General features: G+C 38.1%; 2 protein-coding genes and 1 pseudogene across 2 annotated transcripts; all 3 read right to left on the minus strand.

Annotated features, from left to right (window-relative positions):
- Nucleotides 1-10,284: 10,284 nt before the first annotated feature.
- LOC149119517 (ubiquitin-conjugating enzyme E2 variant 2-like) lies at nucleotides 10,285-10,718 on the minus strand. Its single transcript, XM_089325052.1, has 2 exons — nucleotides 10,549-10,718; nucleotides 10,285-10,423 (listed from the first exon to the last, which is right to left on the minus strand). Exons 1-2 carry the CDS (start codon nucleotides 10,716-10,718, stop codon nucleotides 10,285-10,287), a joined length of 309 nt encoding a protein of 102 aa, XP_089181178.1.
- A 3,187-nt stretch (nucleotides 10,719-13,905) lies between these two features.
- On the minus strand, nucleotides 13,906-15,222 carry LOC100338532 (uncharacterized; annotated as a pseudogene).
- Nucleotides 15,223-15,226: 4 nt separating this feature from the next.
- Nucleotides 15,227-15,838, minus strand: LOC149119518 (zinc finger protein 717-like). Its single transcript, XM_089325115.1, has one exon. The coding sequence runs from the start codon at nucleotides 15,836-15,838 to the stop codon at nucleotides 15,227-15,229; it is 612 nt and encodes a 203-aa protein (XP_089181241.1).
- Nucleotides 15,839-20,057: the final 4,219 nt, after the last annotated feature.

Here is a 20,057-nt window from a genome sequence, read left to right on the forward strand (position 1 = left end):
ATTCCCACCAATAGTGGGTTAGTGTCCCTTTGTCCCCACATCCTCTCCAGCATCTATTGTTGGTAGATTTCTGAATGTGAGCCATTCTAACTGGGGTGAGGTGGAACCTCATTGTGGTTTTGATTTGCATTTCCCTGATTGCTAGTGATCTTGAACATTTTTTCATGTGTCTGTTGGCTATTTGGATTTCTTCTTTTGAAAAATGTCTATTGAGGTCCTTGGCCCATCTCTTAAGTGGGTTGTTTGTTTTGATGTTGTGGAGTTTCTTGATTTCTTTGTAGATTCTGGTCATCAACCCTTTATCAGTTGCATAGTTTGCAAATATATTTTCCCATTCTTTCGGTTGTCTCTTCACTCTCCTGACTGTTTCTTTTGCAGTACAGAAACTTCTCAATTTGATGCAATCCCAAATGTTAATTTTGGCTTTGACTTCCTGTGCTTCTGGGGTGTTTTCCAAAAAGTCATTGCCGGTACCTATATCTTGCAGGGTTTTTCCAATGCTGTCTAATAATTTGATGGTGTCAGGTCGTAGATTTAAGTCTTTAATCCATGTTGAGTGGATTAAACCCAGCCATCCAACTCCTTGGAATTTACCCAAAGGAAATGAAATTGGCAAACAAAAAAGCAGTCTCCACATTAATGTTTATTGCAGCTCAATTCACAATAGCTAAGACCTGGAACCAACCCAAATGCCCATCAACAGTAGACTGGATAAAGAAATTATGGGACAGGTACTCTATTGAATACCATACAGCAGTCAAAAACAACGAAACACAGTCATTTGCAACAAGATGGAGGAATTTGGAAAACATCATGCTGAGTGAATTAAGCCAGTCCCAAAGGGACAAATATCATATGTTCTCCCTGATTGGGGACAACTAACTGAGCACCAAAGGGGAAACTTGTTGAAGTGAAATGGACACTGTGAGAAACAGTGACTTGATCAGCTCTTGTCCTGACGGTTGATGTACAATGTAATACTTTATCCATTTTAGTATTTTTTTTGTTCTAGTACCATTGGTTGAACTCTGTAATTAACACACAATTATTCTTAGGTGTTTAAATTTTAACTAAAAGTGATCACTGTTAGAAATTTGGAAAACATTATGCTGAGTGAAATAAGCCAATCCCAAAGGGACAAATACCACTTGTTCTCCCTGATCGGTGACAACTAACTGAGCACCAGAAAGGAAACCTGTTAAAGTGAAATGAACACTATGAGAAACGGTGACTTGATCAGCCCTCACCCTGACTGTTGATGAACAACTTAATATGTTATCCCTCTTAGTCTTTTGTTTGTTTGTTTGTTCTACTTAATACTTTTGGTTGAATACTGTAATCAATACACAATTCTTCTTAAGTGCTGAAACTTAACAGAAAAGTGATTGCTGTTAAATATAAGAGTGGGAATAAGAGAGGGAAGAGATGTGCAATTCGGGACATGCTCAAGCTGACTTGCCCCAAACGGTGGAGTTAGAAACATACCAGGGGATTCGAATTCAATCCCATCAAAGTGGCATGTACCAATGCCATCTCACTAGTCCCAGTGATCAATTTCTGTTCACAACTGATCGTAATGATAGGACTAAGAACCAAAGGGATCACATAAACAAGAATAGTGTCTGCAAATACTAGCTGATAGAATCAAAAAGGGAGAGAATGGTCCAACATGGGAAGTGAGATACACAGCAGACCCATAGAATGGCAAATGTCCTAACAGCACTCTGGCCTCATAATCAGTCCTTAAGGCATGCAGATCCGGCTGAAATGCCCATGAGAGTATTTCAGGCATGGAAAGCCAAGACACTCTGTGGGGAAAAAAAAAAACCTAAATGAAAGATCTCCACGAATGAGATCCCAGTGGAAAGAACGGGTCATCAAGGAGGAGGTACCTTTCTCTGAAGGGAGGAGAGAACTTCCACTTTGACCATGGCCTTGTCTAAATATGATCAGAGTTGGTGAACTCAGGGGGCTTCCATAGCCTTGGCAACTCATGACAAGAGCCTAGGGTGATTACTGATGCCATAAACAAGAGTGTCAATTTGTTAAGTCAACAGGAGTCACTGTGCACTTACTCCTCATGTAGGATCTTTGTCCTTAGTGTGCTGTACATTGAGATTTAATGCTATAACTAGTACTCAAACAGTATTTTTCACTTTATGTTTCTGTGTGGGAGCAAACTGTTGAAATCTTTACTTAATATATGCTAAACTGATCTTCTGTATATAAAGAGAATCGAAAATGAATCTTGATGCGAATGGAAGGGGAGAGGGAGTGGATAAGGGGAGGGTTGCGGGTTGGAGGGACATTATGGGGGGGAAGCCATTGTAATCCATATTCTGTACTTTGGAAATTTATATTCATTAAATAAAAGTTAAAAAAATAATATAACAAAATAAATTACCTTTTATTGACATGCTCTCCAAGAGATATAATGAAACAAAATGTCATATTCTAAAATTTTCTAGACTTCAGTTACATTCATCTCAGGAATGACAAACAGGTCTCATGCTGGAAGGCAACTCTGAATGACTAAAAAGGACCCTGCTGGGGATACTACATCAGGAAATGTCCCTAGGGCATACAAGTTGATCAGTAAAGTGATAGACTTATTAGGGAAAAAAAAGTAGTGATATGTAGCCAAATGTTTCCCAAATTGGCTTTGTATCTATAGCTAGGGACAAGAAAAACTATCATGTTTATTCACCCATAAATATATTTAAGGATATGTACTAAAATTGGTTCCTGTCAAAATAATTTAAATAAATTCAAATAATTGCTGATGCATAACATAAGAAACAAATAACATACTGAGGGAAAAGGAAGACTTTTTCAACCAGGAGGAATATATAGGAATTGGTTGCAGGGCTGGAGGGAACATGAGCCACAAAAGGAAGAAACTCAATGATTCAAATATTATTGCTTAGCTGATTCTAAACATTTTATATAAGTAGAATCATACAACATGTTTTTTTTTTTTGTGAACAGCTTCTTTCATTTAGCATAATGCTTTCAAAACACATCCATGGGGGCCAGTGCTGTGGTGCAGGGGGCTAAGCCTCTGCCTACGGTGCTGATATTCCATTAGGGGTACAGGCTTTTGTCCCAGCTGCTTCTCTTCTGATCTAGCTCTTTGCTAATGGCCTGGGAAAGCAGTATAATACAGCCCAATCCAATTACTTGGGCCCTTGCACCTGCATGGAAGACCCAGAAGAAGCTCCTGGCTCCTGGCTTTGTACTGGCCCAGCTCCTGCAATAGTGGCCATTTAAACTAGTGGATGGAAGACCTTTCTCTCTGTTTCTCCCTCTCTCTGTAACTCTGCCTCTCAAATAAATAAATAAAATCATTTAAAAAATTCATGTTGTAGCATGTATAACTTCTTCATTCCTTTTTATGGCCACATAATGTTTCATTGAACAGATATATTTGTGATTTTCCATTCATCAGTTGATGGATTTTTATGTTATTTTTAATTTTTAACATGTTTTGTTGGATATGTTAAGTAATATGATTCTCATTTTGTGTTAGAATTTCAAAGCACATGACAATTGATACCCCTATAACATCTATGAAATTGTATAACAACCATATTTTATTTATTTATTTAAAAGATTTATTTTATTTTTTGAAAGAGTTTCAGAGAGTGATAGAGCCAGAGGTAGGTCTTCCATTTTCTGGTTCACTCCCCAGATGACTGCAATGGCCAGAGCGGAGCTGATCTGAGGCCAGGAGCCAGGAGCTTCTTCCAGGTCTCCCATGCAGATGCAGGGGCCCATGGACTTGGCCACCTCTTCTGCTTTCCCAGGCTATAGCAGAGTGCTGGATTGGAAGTGGAGCAGCCGAGCCTCAAACCAGCACCCATATGGGATGCCGGAACTGCAGGCCAGGGCTTTAACCTGCTGTTCCACAGTACCAGCCCCACTACCATATTTTTAAAGCTGTTGAAGATGGAGAAAAACCTATTTTGATACTCAGCAATAAATCCTTACAAATCAGCAGTTACTGAGACTAAATTTACTGGCTTAAGTTGCCTCTAAAAACAGAAAAATTATGATTTCTTAAGTACTTAATCTGTTACTGAAGAGATTTCATGTTTAGAATCTGTTCCAGTATAGAAAGTATAAAATAACTTGTGCAAAAGAATCATTAAAAGTATCAAGAATAGATGTATTATCCATATTATAAAAGGAAGCCCCACCTATCTCAGATCCAGAAAAATGGGTATTACCACTAGAAGAAGTTATATTCCTCTGGGATCCCATTTCCTCTCAACATATTGCCCAACTACCCAGAACCTACCCAGAAAACAATGGCTGATTCTATCAGTTCCTAGGAAAAGTCTTGACATACCCCTAACACTCTGGCTTGTTTCCCATTTCTACCTCCAAGTAGATTTTTGTTCACCAACTACAGTGAAATTCTATGGGAAGGAATATTTGTGTAGAAGTTTTTCTGTGGACATGTTTTCATTCATCTTGGTTAGCATTGCTTAAGAATGGAATTTATTTGGGTCATATGTTAACTCATTTTGGAAAACTGCTTTCCAACTTGGCTGTGCCATTTTACATTCCCACTAGCAATATATGAGGGCTCCAACTACTGCACACCATTGTCAATGCTTGCTTTGTCTTTCTTTTATTAATTGTTCAAAGATTGTTGATCATTTGTATATAAGCTTTTGAAAACTTCAAAACATTTTAGATTTAAGTACAGTGATTTGGTGCTTTTATTGCTGTGATTTTTTAAAGAATATACTCCTTTTATAGGCCACTTATGAGGTGTATAATGTATAATTAATCTCTTCAGTTCTATGGGTTGTCATTTCATTTTCTTAATGGAGTTCTTTGAAGCATAGGTTTTAATTGCGATGAAGTCCATTTTGCTATTTTTTCTTTTGTCATTTGTGCTTTTGGTGTCAAAGCTAAACACACACACACAGAGATTTATTCTTATGTTTTCTGCTAAAAAAGTTCTTTAGTTCTAACCTTTAAATTTAGGAATTGGATCCACTTTGAGATATTGTTTGAGGAAGGAGCCAAATTTCATCTTTTTGCATGTGGATACAATGTTATTTTCCCATTAAATTATCTTGCAGCACAGCCAGCATTCAATTAACCATAAATGTAACAGTTTGTTTCTGCAATCCCATTCATTCATTTGTCTGTCCTTATGCTAGACCAGAATCTGATTACCACAGCTTTGTGATAAGCTTTGAAATTGGGACCACATTGTTAAGAACTACTTAAATTTGAATGAAATACAGTTTATTTTTAAATATTTATTTTCAATCCTGCAACAATGATGAATTGTTAGATCTAATCTTATGTGTGTGTGTGTGTGTGTGTGTATTCTTTAGCTTCCTATACACAAACTAGTTTTCCATTTTCTTTTTCTCCCAATCTGAATGCATTTTTCTTGTTAAAATTCCCTGGCTAGAAGTTCTAGTACAATGTAAAATACTAGTATTTGAGAGTAGATATCCTCATGTTTTTCCTGATCTTCCCAAAAAGCAGTCTTTCTCCACAAAAGATGATATTAGCTGTGTGGTTTTCATAAAGGCTTTTAATCAGGTTGAGCACTTTGCTGGGTACTTCTAGTTAGTTGAGTGATTTATCATGAAAGGATGCTGAATTTTATCATTTATTCTACATCTATAATAATCAGGTAACTTTGTCCGTGATACAGCTAATTTGATATATTATATTAATGGATTTTCAGATGTCAAACCAAACTTATTCCTGACATGAATCCTATTTTGTCATAATATGTTTAAATTATTATTTTAATATTGCTGATTTGGTTTGATGGTATTTTATTGAAGACTTTCTCATCTATATTTAATAAAGACTACTGGTTAAGAGTATATTTTGATGTTTTTGTCTAGCTTTGGTAAAAGGGCAACACTGCCTTATAGAGTAAGTGGGGAGTGTTCCCTCCTCCCGTATTCTTGGAAGTGTTTGTGATGTTTTGATGTTACTGTTCTTTAAACATTTGCTACAATTTCTCAGTGAAGCTTTCTTGGACTGGGCTGGTAAGAAGTTTACTAACTCAGTTTCTTTACTTGTTACACAATCTTCAAATTTTTATTTCTTCTTCATTAAGTTTTGGAATTTGCATGATTTTCATTATTTAAATTGATTGAGACTTACTTAATAACCAATTTTATAACAGGACTATTTGAGAGAATATTCCATGAACCTTTCAGAAGTCTGTATTCTGCTAGTGTTTGAAGGATTTTTTTTATTTTTTTTAACTTTTATTTAATGAATATAAATTTCCAAAGTACAGCTTATGGATTACAATGGCTCCCCCCCATAATTTCCCTCCCACCCACAACCCTCCCATCTCCCACTCCCTCTCCCCTTCCATTCACATCAAGATTCATTTTCAATTCTCTTTATATACAGAAGATCAGTTTAGCATATATTAAGTAAAGATTTCAACAGTTTGCACCCACATGGAAGCACAAAGTGAAAAATACTGTTTGAGTACTGGTTATAGCATTAAATCACAATGTACAGCACACTAAGGACAGAGATCCTACATGAGGAGTAAGTGCACAGTGACTCCTGTTGTTGACTTTACAAATTGACACTCTTGTTTATGGCATCAGTAATCACCCTAGGCTCTTGTCATGAGTCACCAAGGCTGTGGAAGCCTTTTGAGTTCACCAACTCTGATCATATTTAGACAAGATCATAGTCAAAGTGGAAGTTCTCTCCTCCCTTCAGAGAAAGGTACCTCCTGAAGGATTCTTTTTTAATCAGTTCATATTACTCCTACATTTCCTTCTTCAGCTATTATTCATTACTGAAAATGAGATATGAAGTCTCTATTTGTAACAATATTTATTTATTTTCATATTGTATTTGAAAGGCAGAAGGACAGAAGTCTTCCATCCACTGGGTTACTCAAATGTCTGCAAAAGCCAGGCTTAGGTCAAGCTGAAGCCAGGAGTCCAGAACTCAATTTGGGTCTTCCAAGCGGTAGCAGGGTCCCAAGTAATTGAGCCTTATCTATTGTGTCCCAGGGTATGCATTTGCAGGCAGCTAGAAAATAAGCAAATGAGTTAGGACTCAAACCAGGCACTCTGAATATCAGATGAGAACATTCAAAGTGGCCAAACAACTGCACCTGCAACTACTATATTTGAATTATCTGTTCCCTGTCTATTGTTGCTTTGTGCATTTTGGGATGTGTTATTAGTGCTAACATGTTTATAATTTCTATACCTTCTTGATACATTACCTCTTTGTTTCTGTAGTATAAGAATACTTCAAAAAGTTCAAGAAAAAATAGGAAGAAAAGATGAGTTTGTTTTAGTTAAAAAAAAAGTTGAAGCCCATGCATAAATTTTTCATAGTACATATTTTCCAACAACTTTTTACAAAAGAATATTTAATTGTTTGAGTGGCTGAGTTACAGATAAGTCTCACATCTGCTGGTTCACTACCCAAATGGCCTCAGTGGCTGGAGTTGGGATGATTTGAAGCCAGGAGCCAGGTGCTTCTTCCAGATCTTCCATGTGTGTGCAGGGGTCCAAGCACTTGGACCATCTTTTACTGCTTTCCCAGGCCGTTAGCAGAGAGCTGGATCAGAAAAGGAGCAGCCAGGACACAAACCCACACCCATACAGGATCCAGCATCACAGGTAAAGGCTTAACCTTAAAGATTTATTTATTTTTTTTAACTTTTATTTAATGAATATAAATTTCCAAAGTACGGCTTATGGATTACAATGGCTTCCCCCCCATAACGTCACTCCCACCCACAACCCTCCCCTTTCCCACTCCCTCTCCCCTTCCATTCACATGAGGATTCATTTTCGATTCTCTTTATATACAGAAGATCAGTTTAGCATACATCAAGTAAGGATTTCAACAGTTTGCTCCCACACAGAAACATAAAGTGAAAAATAATAGATGATTTTTTAAATGATGATGAAATCAGATCAGACCTATTGTCATGTTTAATCCCAGTGAGAGTCAAGTTGGGAATTGACAATTTCTTCTTTTTTTTTTTTTTACAGAAGATCAGTTTAGTATACATTAAGTAAAGATTTCAACAGTTTGCACCCACATGGAAACACAAAGTGAAATATACTGTTTGAGTACTCGTTATAGCATTAAGTCTCAATGTACAGCACATTAAAGACAGAGATCCTACATGAGGAGTAAGTGCACAGTGACTCCTGTTGTTGACTTTACAAATTGACACTCCTGTGAAAGTCAGAGTTACACACAGAGAGAGAGGGAAAGGCAGAGAGAGAGAGAGAGAGAGAGAGTGAGAGAGAGATAGCGAGAAGTCTTCCATCTGCTGGTTCACTCCCCAGTTGGTCACAATGGCCGGAGCTGCACTGATCTGAAGGCAGGAGCCAGGATCTTCTTCTGGGTCTCCCACATGGTTGCAGGGGCCCAATGACTTGGGCCATCTCCTACTGCTTTCCCAGGCCATAGCAGAGAGCTGGATTGGAAGTGGAGCAGCCGGGACTCAAACTGGAACCCATATGGGATGCTGGCAACACAAGCATAGCTTTACCCTCTACACCATGGAGCTGGCCCCATTCACCATAGATTTTTCAAGCTTGTTTTCTTAGTGTTTGCTCTGGGGATTCCAATTAACGTCTTTATTCAAAACAATCTAACCTGGATAAAAACTGAACTAATTCCAACTGTACACACACATTTTCCTCCAATAATTCCTCGGTAGTATCATTGTCATACAAATTACAATTCCATACATTATAAGCTCATCAACAAATTTTTATAATTATATAATTAATATAATTTATTATACTTTTATTTTAAGAATTATTTTTCATTTTTATTTGAAAGACAAAGAGATAACAGAGAGAAATAGAGATTTCTATCAATTAGTCTAACTTCCTTAATGTCCTTAGTAACCACCGTTGGGCCAGGAGTCTGGAATTCAATTCCTATCTCCCATGTTGGTGGTAAGAACCTAAGGACTTGAGGCATCATCTCCTACCTCCCAGAGTACGCATTAGCAGGAAGCTGGATGGATATAAAGCAGAGGAGCCAGGACCAAATCAGGCATCCCAATTTGAGATGCAGGTATACCAAGTTGTGTCTTAACTGCTCTTTCTGATGAAAACTTAGCTGCTAATTTGACTCTGGAGCCCTTGCACAGGATGGTTATTTTTATATTTTGCTTTTAAGATTATATCATTTTATAGTCTGACTAGGACATCTAAGTGGGAATGTCTTTGTTTTATCCTATTTGGAGTTTACTGAACTTATCAGATGTATAGATTATTTTTAATCAAATATGAAATGTTTTCTATCACTATTAAATACCCTATTAGCTCCATCAGTCCTCTCCTTCTAGACCTCTTCTCATACATATGTCGGTATGCTTGATAGTATCACACAGGTCTCTAAAGTTCTGTTCATTTTCCTTCAATCTTAGTCTTTCTTACCCCTAGAGTGGATAACCTCATCTTATCTATTCTTATATTCAATAATTCATTTTTCTTCCAGCTCAGATATCAGAATGAGATCCTCTAAATAAGTGATTTTTTTCCTGAGGACACTTTCCACATTTTATGTACATTTTAAGACTAACTTTAATCTCAAAATCACATATCTATACAAATATTTCCCCTTTTTATTGACTTCACTTAAACTTAAATGAATGGTTTGTTAAGCAAAGAATGTGAACAAATATTCACCTTGTCTGTTACATGTAACAGGCAGGAATAGCTTTTAACAGAAATTCATCAACCCCCCAAATTTTTATTATAAATAAAGGTATCAATATAATCCTGAACATATTTTTATTCTACTGGTAGTCAGCACCTACAGCACTTCAAAATTTAACACTATCTGTGACAATATTCATTGTACCTGCTACTTTAAATAATGTCACCTGCAGCTCTTTCACTAAACAAGATGGATAAAACATGCCATTTCTGTTTGTCCTTATTGGGATTTTTACTTTTCAGAAACATATGTTTCCACTGCTATCTCGCATGTCTCTCCATGCTTGCATCTTGAAAACCTGAATCCTAGTTGGAGCACTCCAGGTTAATGTTTAAATGACAGTGCCTCAACAAGAGAAAGAAAAATTGTGCTACATTTTTCCTCCCGTTACCTAAAAACAAAATGGGTGTACATACATTAAATATATTACAAATGTCCAGACCATGTATCCCAGCTGGAATTCTTTACTGAATGTGTGGTATTTTGCATTGTGATGTTTAGTCAAGACATTGATGTGAGTAGCAGGTTGTTGATTTAAGGCAAGTCTGAGCTTCATTAAAATTAACTGTTGTATGTTTGTTCTGGTGGCTGTAGAAGCTTCATGTTTGCTTTGTACACCATCAGACATCTTAGCTCTTGAAGTACAACTTGAATGCTATATGCATTTTGCCATTTTGCTATTTCAAGTATGCTCTGTGCAGGCATCTTTCCACTGGTATTATTTATCCCATTCATATTAATTTTGTTACAAATCTAACTGATGGAGGAGCTTCTGGGGATTTAGGTCCACATTCTACTTTCAGGCTATATATTCTGTTTTCATAATTTGTCCTTGGTAGCCCCATAATCATGCCTGTCCACCTTGTAAGTGTCATATCTTCATCATCTTCAAGACCCAAGCTAACCATCCCATCACCTACTCCTTTTTGTCCTTCTTCGAGTTCTTCCAACAAGCAAAAATTATGAGCAATTTTAACTGTTGTGGAGACCACCATCTTCTTCTGCAGCCCAAGGTAGCTGCTACATGCATGGGATAACCACCAAAATGAATTTTTAATTTCAGTTATTATACTTTTAAACACAATTTCTATTTCATTCCTTTTTATAATAGCTATTTTTAAAATTGATATTCTATATTGGGTAACACATTGTTCTCATACTTTTCTGTAATTTTTGGACATAAGTTTTTAGTTCTCTGAAGATATTTAAAGCAGTTAATTTGGCCGGGACCATGGCTCACTAGGCTAATCTTCTGCCTGCGACACCAGCACCCTGGATTCTAGTCCTGGTTGGGGCAGCGGATTCTGTCCTGGTTGCTCCTCTTCCAGTCCAGCTCTCTGCTGAGGCCTGGGAAGGCAGTGGAGGATGGCCCAAGTGCTTGGGCCCTGCACCTGCATGGGAGACCAGGAGGAAGCACCTGGCTCCTGGCTTTGGATTGGCACAGCGTGCCGACCATAGCGGCCATTTGGGGAGTGACCCAACAGAAGGAAGAACTTTCACTCTGTCTCTCTCTCTCTGTCTAACTCCACCTGTCAAAACACAAAAAAGACAGTTACTTTAAGCCTTTGTCTAGTAAATATAACACCTGGGCTTCCTAACAAGAGTTTCTGAGAACTGCTTTTTATCTCTATATTTATGTGCTATGTCTTCTTATATTTACTGTTTTCCTTTAATATTTTTTGAAAAACCCACATTATGAATAGTATAATGTGTAAACTCTATGAATTACATTCTATATCCACTCAACAGGGCTTGTTGTTGCTGCTGTTTATTTTAGCCAACCTTCCTGGAATATTCTTTGTATGTTAACCACTTAAATCTCTGTTAATTTTGTTAGTATATAGCTAATTATTAGACAAAAATTTTCTTAAATTTCTTAAACTACTTACTACCCTATTATTATTTTCTTAAATTTCTTCAACTATTTATTACCCTATTAAACTCTGTGTGTGTGCTGGCACATGCTTTCATCACTACAGAGTAAACAGCTCTGCCTTAGCAACCACTTCCTGTTTGCACACTCCATCAAGTCCAAACAGAGGTGAGAGTTCTATGGCTGCTCATTTTCTCAGTCTGCAAAAAGCTGCACAAATGTGTGGCCTTCTAGATCTCTGGGAACATTTAGAAGATTTTCAAAGCCCACTATAGTTATCTCATTTCCCATATTTTCACTTTACATTTTTTGGTCAGCCTTTTTTTGGCCTCAATTAGAATCATTGTCTTGGGCAGTTATAATGTTAAACAATTGCTTCCAATTGTTTTCAAAAAACAGGACCAGCAGTGAAGTTTTTCTCACAGAGTGTGCACTGAGTCAGGTCAAAGACATGCCTTGTAAACACTGCTTTTCCAGGGAGCTGTCAGTCAATTTAAAAAGCAACACCTCTCTGAGGATGGGGCTTCTTGGAAGGTCTATCTTCATTTTGCCTTCTCCACTAGCTGCTGGGCTGCTAATTTTCACAGCTATTACAAGGCAATTAAAGGCTAATATTTCAAGATTACTATGGAGCTTAGGAAATGAATATGAAAATAAGGCAAGTTAAAATACCACAAACCTTATTGTTCCTATTGAGATTCAGCATTTTTCTTGAATAACTACCCCCTCAGATTGTTGTCATCCTTTGGTTGAATTCCAAAGGTCTCAGAAAGCTGATTTGGATAATATTACCGTGGTTCTTGTTGGCTTAACAAATGAACAGGTTATCAGAGACTCTTATTCCTATATTTCTTTTTTTTGGTTATCATTTTGGATTTATTGAACTTGAGGTACCATTTGGAAATCTACAAAGAAGAATTCAACAGAAAGTTGAAAGTATCCAGAGCTTGGAAAGATGCCCAAGCTAGAAAGAAACAGGAATGTAAAACAACATATGGCCAAATCAGTCATGGTGAATTAGGGGGTGGAATGAATGAGAAACTACATATAGCATTAGGATGGGTCATACAATGAAGGTCATTGAGGAGTCCATGAAAGAAGCATAACACCAGTTAGTTCTTGGTAGAAACTAATGAAGAAGAATTGCCAAGAGAAAATCATGGACAGTAGTTGCAAAAATGGCAAAAAGATTTTAAAATGGGACAAACATGTAGCATAGTAGATAAGATGCTAGTTAAGCTGCCCTAGTTCCACATCAGAGAGGTTTTGTTTGATTCCCTATTCCGGCTCCTCATTACACCTTCCTGATCATGTAGACCATTGTAGTCTAGCAGAGTGTACCCCTAATTTGGGTGACTCGGGCCAGTACCCATCAAATTCTAGCTGCTCTGGGCATTTGGGGAGTGAAAGAGTAGATGAGAACTCCGTATATGCCTGTCTCTCTCATTTGGTCAATCTGTCTCTCTAGCTCTCAAATATGTAAAAAATTAAAAATACATTCAAGTACAAAGGGTAGAAAGTAGTCTTTAAATCTGACTAGAAATTAGTTATTGGCAAATTTCTTAAATGCTAAAGTGAGTCTATATTGAGTTGGTTAAAGAAAAAAAAAGAAATGCAAATATTCTCTTGAAAATATAGCTTGGACAGTTGGCAGTATAACTTGCACATATGGAAATATATGGAGATTTTTTAAGGATCTGCAGTACAGTCTCCATGCATTCTCAGTTCTATCCATCAAATAAGCATTTCTCTAAATAATTATCGGCAATAATCTGGTGTGAGTTTTCAAACCACAGTATAATTATCAAAACTAAATAGAAGTAAAGTTAGTGAAAATACAAAATGTTCTTTCTATATTTGAATGTATTCATTCATAGCACATTTATTTCAAATATGAACTTACTAAACCACACATTAATAAAAAAGTTAGAATTGTCCATGAGTTATGCTGTATCCTATCTGCTTTCCAGAAAGATGGGCTGTCTGCAAAGAAAATATAGGGATCATCCTCCTTGTTTAGTTTTGGATGGCTGCAGTGCAGGAAATGTAATCTTATGCTCCCTTGATTCACCAGCTCAGGTTCATGAGAAGGACTTTCTAGACTGCCAAAAGATATTGCAAACTTTTAACAATAAAACAAAAAGAAAATACCAAAATGTGCAATACAGAAGTCAGATAAATTTCAAAGGATTTCCAACTAGATTCACAGGTGACTTCTTATTAGAATCTCTATGGTCTATGAGAAAATGGAGAGACATAGTGTGAGTCTTAAGAAAAAAAAATCCGTCCACTGGGAATACTATACCCTGCAAAGTACTCATTTATGTTGAATGTGAAGTAAAGACCTATCAAACAAAAAGAAACTGAATTTGTCAACACTCACCCAGCCTTACAAAAGCTGTCAGGTGTTATGAGTTGTGATTTACAGCAAAAAGCTTTTCTGTAGTCATAACATTCATGAGGTCATTCTCCTGTGTGAATTCTCTGATGGATTTTGAGTTGTGATTTATAGCTGAAGGCTTTTCCAGTCATTACATTCATAAGGCTTCTGACCTGTGTGAATTCTCTGATGCATTATGAGATGTGACTTCTTGCCAAATGTTTTCCCACAATCATTACATTCATAAGGTTTCTCCCCTGTGTGAATTCTCTGATGGATTATAAGTTGTGACTTATAGCTGAAGGGATTTCCACAGTCATTACATTTATAAGGCCTGTCCCCTGTATGAATTCTTTGATGGGTTATGAGTTGTGACTTAGAGCCAAATGCTTTTCCACAGTCATTACATTCATAAGGTTTCTGACCTGTATGAATTCTCTGATGCATTATGAGATGTGACTTCTGGCCAAAGGCTTTCGCACAATTTTGGCATTCATAAGGTCTCTCCCCTGTGTGAATTCTCTGATGGATTAAAAGTTGTGACCTATAGCGAAAGGCTTTTCCACAGTCATTACATTCATAAGGTCTCTCCTCTGTGTGAATTCTCTGGTGAATTTTGAGTTGTGACTTATAGCTGAAGGCTTTTCCACAGTCATTACATTGATAAGGTTTCTCCCCTGTGTGAATTCTCTGATGTCTTCTGAGGTCTGACATTTGGACAAAGGCTTTTCTACAGTCTTTACATTCATAAGGTCTCTCCCCTGTCTGAATTTTCTGATGGATTATGAGTTGCGACTTCCGTCCAAAGGCTTTTCCACAGTCATTGCACTCCTAAGGTTTCTCTCCTGTGTGAATTCTCTGATGGATTATGAGTTGTGACTTATAGCTGAAGGCTTTGCCACAGTTATTACATTCATAAGGTTTCTTTCCTGTGTGAATTCTCTGTTGCATCATGAAATGTGACTTCTTGCCAGAGGCTTTTCCATAGTCTTTACATTCATTAGGTTTGTCCTCTGTGTGAATTTCCTGATGTCTAATGACATCTAACTTCTGGTAGGTGGCTTTTCCACATTCATTACACACATGGAGTTTTCCTGTGTGGAAGTACTGTGAATGATGGTATGGCAGGACTTAAACCTGAAGGATTTTCCATGAGGCTTACATGCATAGGGTTTTTTTTCTGTATATGTTGTCTCTGATTTATTGCAAGATTTGATTTATAAATAAGAGGCTCCACATATCCCATATCTTCATAGAGTCTTTTCTATTTGAGTTGTCTTTCCAACAGTGACAGTTGACTTATTACAGGAATCTCCCATATGGACCGTGCCAAATCTAAAGAATATCTTCTTCTTTTTGAAGTCTTTCCCTTGTGCACTATGTTCAAATGAAGGCTTCACAGTCTGAATCTTGTGATACTCACTAAGAGGCTCAGAGCACTGGGCAGAGTTCTCAGGTACCTTAGCGGCATCAAATTTCTCTCCAGCTTGCAGCTCATCATGCCCACAGTGGGGAAACACATTGTGACACACGTTGTATTCCTCAGGTTTCATTGATGAATAATTTCTTTTTTTGTTAATCAGCTTTGAAACATGACTTGAACTTAAATTAAGTATTTTTATTGACATAACTCTTTTGGGAGTTGATGTCTTGTTATTTGTAATAACATTCTGCTTAAAAATGTTTTCTTGAATTTCCTGGTTGGTTCTAATAATGTCATCACTTTTCATGGCAACTGGAAGGTTCTGATTTAGGAATTCGCTCACCATCCATGGCTGTGCTCCTTGCTCCAACTTAAAGATCAAGTCGGGTTTGGTAATGCAGTGTCCCAAGAAGAGCAGGCTGCTGTAGGTCTCCAGCATCACATCCCTGTACAGGATTTTCTGAGCTTTGTTCATGTTCTGCCATTCTTCCCAGGTAAAGTAAACAGCCAGGTCTTCAAATGCCATCATCACCGTGGAATGTCCAGGGAGCACGTCCTCTTTCTTCCGGGCACATGAGGAGCAAAGCAGAGTGTGGGGCAGAGAAAGTCCCCAGCATGTGGGACCCACAGGCAGCAAATGAAGAGGTGCAGCAGCAGTGGGTGGGAGGCTCTGGGTGTGTCTCTTATTCCTATATTTCAAAAGTGCTTCACATTATTCATATTTAATGTATTATTTCATGTTTATTTACATTGTATTGGTCCTCTTTGCAATAATAGGCTAAAAGATTCACATCAGATACTGTGCATTCATAATTTCATAGTACATTCAAATATTTCCATTAATGGGTTAAAAGGTTTTTTTTAGATTTACCCATTTGAAAGGCAGAAAGAAAGAATGAGAGAAAAAGAAAGAGCATGCTCCCCTCCCCTTGTTCACTCCTCAAATGTCTGCAGTGGCTGGGAGGCCAAAACCTGGAGCCAAGAACTCAATCCAGATCTCTCAGTGGGTGGCAGGAATTCATCCTCCAGAATCTGCATTAGCAGGAGGCTAGAATGAAGAGCTAGAGCTGGGAATTAAAGTGAGTTACTCCTATATGGGATACAGGTAAGTTTTTTTAAGATTTGTTTATTTATTTGAAAGGCAGAGTTATAGAAGGAGAGAGAATGGCCAGAGCTGGGCTGATCTGAATCCAGAAGCCAGGAACTTTTTCTGGCTCTCCCATGTGGGTGGGTGGCCCATGGACTTGGGCTATCCTACACTGCTTTCCTGGGCACATTATCATGTAGCTGGATGGAAGTGGAGCAGCTAGGACTCAAAATAATGCCCATATAAGAGGCTGGTGCTGCAGGTGGTGGCTTTACCTACTACACTGCAGCAGTGACCCTGGATACAGGCATTTTAACCAGCATCTTAACTGCCAAGGCAAATGCTCACTCTAGGAAGTTAGTTTTTGAAAGCTTTATGTATTGTAAATACCCTTAGCAAATTATTATATAGGTTGCATTTTCTTCCATCTAAGATAAAGCAATACAGGCTATTGTTATCAAAAAATTATTATTCAGTTTACTTGAATGGATTTGATTCAGGAAATAAGAAAGTTCAAGGTGCTATGATAAGTGCAAAAATTTGGAGCATTTCCATAGTCACAGTAGGTATGGGAGAAAGCATGTGGATGGTGGCAGGCTGTCAGAAAAATCTTTCTAGTAGAGGTGATATGAATGTTACTTTGCAGTAGGAGTAAAAATCAATTAAGACCTGGGGTGTAAAAGTGGGAATCAGGAGAATTAGGTTTTCCTGGAAGAGCAAATGGCATGAAAAAATAAAACAGCATGGTCTGCTTTGAGCACTAAGTGTTGTGTTGTATTGATGCAATAGAAAATAGTGCAACTGCAATGTGCTTTAAGCTGCCTCTTACATATCACTTTTTTTTTTTGACAGGCAGATTTAGACAGTGAGAGAGACAGAGACAGAGAGAAAGGTCTTGCTTTTTCCATTGGCTCACCCCCCAAGTGGCCACTACGGCTGGTGCATTGTGGCAAGCACGCTGTGCTGATCCGAAGCCAGGAACCAGGTGTTTCCTCCTGGTCTCCCATGTGGGTGTAGGGCCCAAGGACCTGGGCCATCCCCCACTGCACTTCCAGGCCACAGCAGAGAGCTGGACTGGAAGAGAAGCAACTGGGATAGAATCTGGCACCCCAACCAGAACTAGAACCTGGGGTGCCAGCACTGCAGGTGGAGGATTAGCCTAGTGAGCCATGGCACTGCACATATCACTATTAAAACTACTAGCAGGGTTGGTATTATGGCACAGCAGTGTAAGCCTTTGCCTGCAGTGCCAGCATCCCATGTGAGTGCCGGTCCCTGTCCTGGCTGTTCCTCTTCACATCCAGTTCTCCGCCTTGGCCTGGGAAAGCAGGAGAAGATGGCCCAAGTGCATGGGCCCCTGCACCCATGTTGGAGACCTGGAAGAACATCCTGGCTCCTGGCTTTGAACTGCCTCAGCTCTAGACATTGCAGCCATTTAGGGGGTGAACCAGTGGATGGAAGACCATTCTCTCTATCTCTGTCTCTCTCTCTGTAACTCTACCTCTCAAATAAATAAATAAATTTTTGAAAATAAATAAATAAAATCATTAAAAAATACCAGCATGGCTGATATCATATATAAGGTAATGAGTAGCAAAAGATAAAAGTCAACATATTGTTTTACATTTCATGGAAAAATTTCAGTTACCCTTAGATTCTGAAAAGCAATGTAAATTGAAAACTTGAACATTCTATTAACAGCCGTAGCCCTAACAAGCATTTTACTACTGAGAATTAATGCAATTTACTTTGTAGTTTTATATGCTTAAGTTGAAATATTCATTTGCAATCACTGAAAAGTTTAGAGCAGTGACAAACCTATACCATTCTGCACTGTTTTCTTAGAATGACTGCACATGCTTCTACAAGTTTGTGTCATACAATAATGCTTTTTTTAATGCTACTTAATGAAAAGTGAATATAAGAAAACTCAGCTTACTTCTAATTTCACTTTTTAAAAAACCACCAGAATATATGTAAAATTCCTATTACATGTTTATAAAGAGTATTCATAGATTGTTACCTCAGTTCCTTATTTTTTCTTCTATAGTTTTACCTACTTCTCTGTGGAAGACAGACTTTCAATTATCTATCACAATGTTTTTATTTATGTGTCCTGTATTCCACAATATTTCAAAAATTCTCTTTCTCACCCACATTAAGAATAAGATAGTTCATATGAAGAGAAGTAGCTCATGTTGGTAACCCCTTTATGAAGACTTAATTCTTTTGGCTCATTCAAATACTCTTGGGCAAAGGTTTATGAACTAGAGTCACACTGAGTAAAGGTCCTCTCAGGCCTGTGAATATCCACTGCCATGGCTGTACTGGCTCTCCCCATCTGTTGGTTTCAATCCAATACATTCAATATGGCACTGATTCAGAGAGTAGGAGTGAATACTGTGTATTAGGATAGTAGCTCCATCATTGGCCACTTTTATAATTTGAATACAGTATATCATGACTACTGGGGACTAAGAAAATACAATCAAATAAGAATATATAAATACAATTAGTTTTATTGAGATGTTAAATCCATTATTTTACTACTCTCCCTGCTTTTCACTTCAATGTTGCATTTCTAAAGTGCCAAAGTATAAACACTATATTTGTTAATTTTTAGAATTATCTAGAACAAATGGTTGCTTTTTTAACTTTTATTTAATAAATATAAATTTCCAAAGTGCAGCATATGGATTACAATGGCTTCCCCCCCATAACTTCTCTCCCACCCACAACCCTCTCATCTCCTGCTCCCTCTCTCATTCCATTTACATCAAGATTCATTTTAAATTCTCTTTATATACAGAAGACAAATCTAGCATATATTAAGTAAAGCTTTCAAAAGTTTGCACCAACATAGAAACACAAAGTGAAAAATACTGTTTGAGTACCAGTTATAGCATTAAGTCACAATGTACAAGGCCGGCGCCGTGGCTCAATAGGCTAATCCTCCACCTTGCGGCGCCGGCACACCGGGTTCTAGTCCCGGTCGGGGCGCCGGATTCTGTCCCGGTTGCCCCTCTTCCAGGCCACCTCTCTGCTATGGCCAGGGAGTGCAGTGGAGGATGGCCCAGGTGCTTGGGCCCTGCACCCCATGGGAGACCAGGAAAAGCACCTGGATCCTGGCTCCTGCCATCGGATCAGCGCGGTGCGCCGGCCGCAGCGCGCCGGCCGCGGCGGCCATTGGAGGGTGAACCAACGGCAAAGGAAGACCTTTCTCTCTGTCTCTCTCTCTCTCACTGTCCACTCTGCCTGTCAAAAATAAAAAAAAAATCACAATGTACAGCACATTAAGGACAGAGATCCTACATGAGGAGTAAGTGCACAGTGACTCCTGTTGTTGACTTAACAATTTGACACTCTTGTTTATGGTGTCAGTAATCACCCTAGGCTCCTGTCATGAGTTTCCAAGGCTATGAAAGCCTTTTGAGTTTGCTGACTTTGATCTTATTTAGACAAGGCCATAGTCAAAGTGGAAGTTCTCTCCTCCCTTCAGAGAAAGGTACCTTCTTCTTTGATGGCCTGTTCTTTCCACTGGGATCTCACTTGCACAGATCTTTCATTTAGG

The sequence above is a fragment of the Oryctolagus cuniculus genome, chromosome Y, assembly GCF_051225735.1.
Source record: "Oryctolagus cuniculus isolate XC-2025 breed Fujian yellow rabbit chromosome Y, ASM5122573v1, whole genome shotgun sequence".
NCBI classification, from domain to species: domain Eukaryota; kingdom Metazoa; phylum Chordata; class Mammalia; order Lagomorpha; family Leporidae; genus Oryctolagus; species Oryctolagus cuniculus.

Excerpts from the sequence above, each read along its gene's own strand:
- LOC149119518 (XM_089325115.1), bottom strand. The coding sequence starts at position 15,838 with ATGCTGGAGACCTACAGCAGCCTGCTCTTCTTGGGACACTGCATTACC.
- LOC149119517 (XM_089325052.1), bottom strand. The coding sequence starts at position 10,718 with ATGGTGGTCTCCACAACAGTTAAAATTGCTCATAATTTTTGCTTGTTG. Across the intron at positions 10,424-10,548 it reads ATGGGGCTACCAAGGACAAA|TGCACAGAGCATACTTGAAA; the intron begins TTATGAAAACAG and ends TGGAAAGATGCC.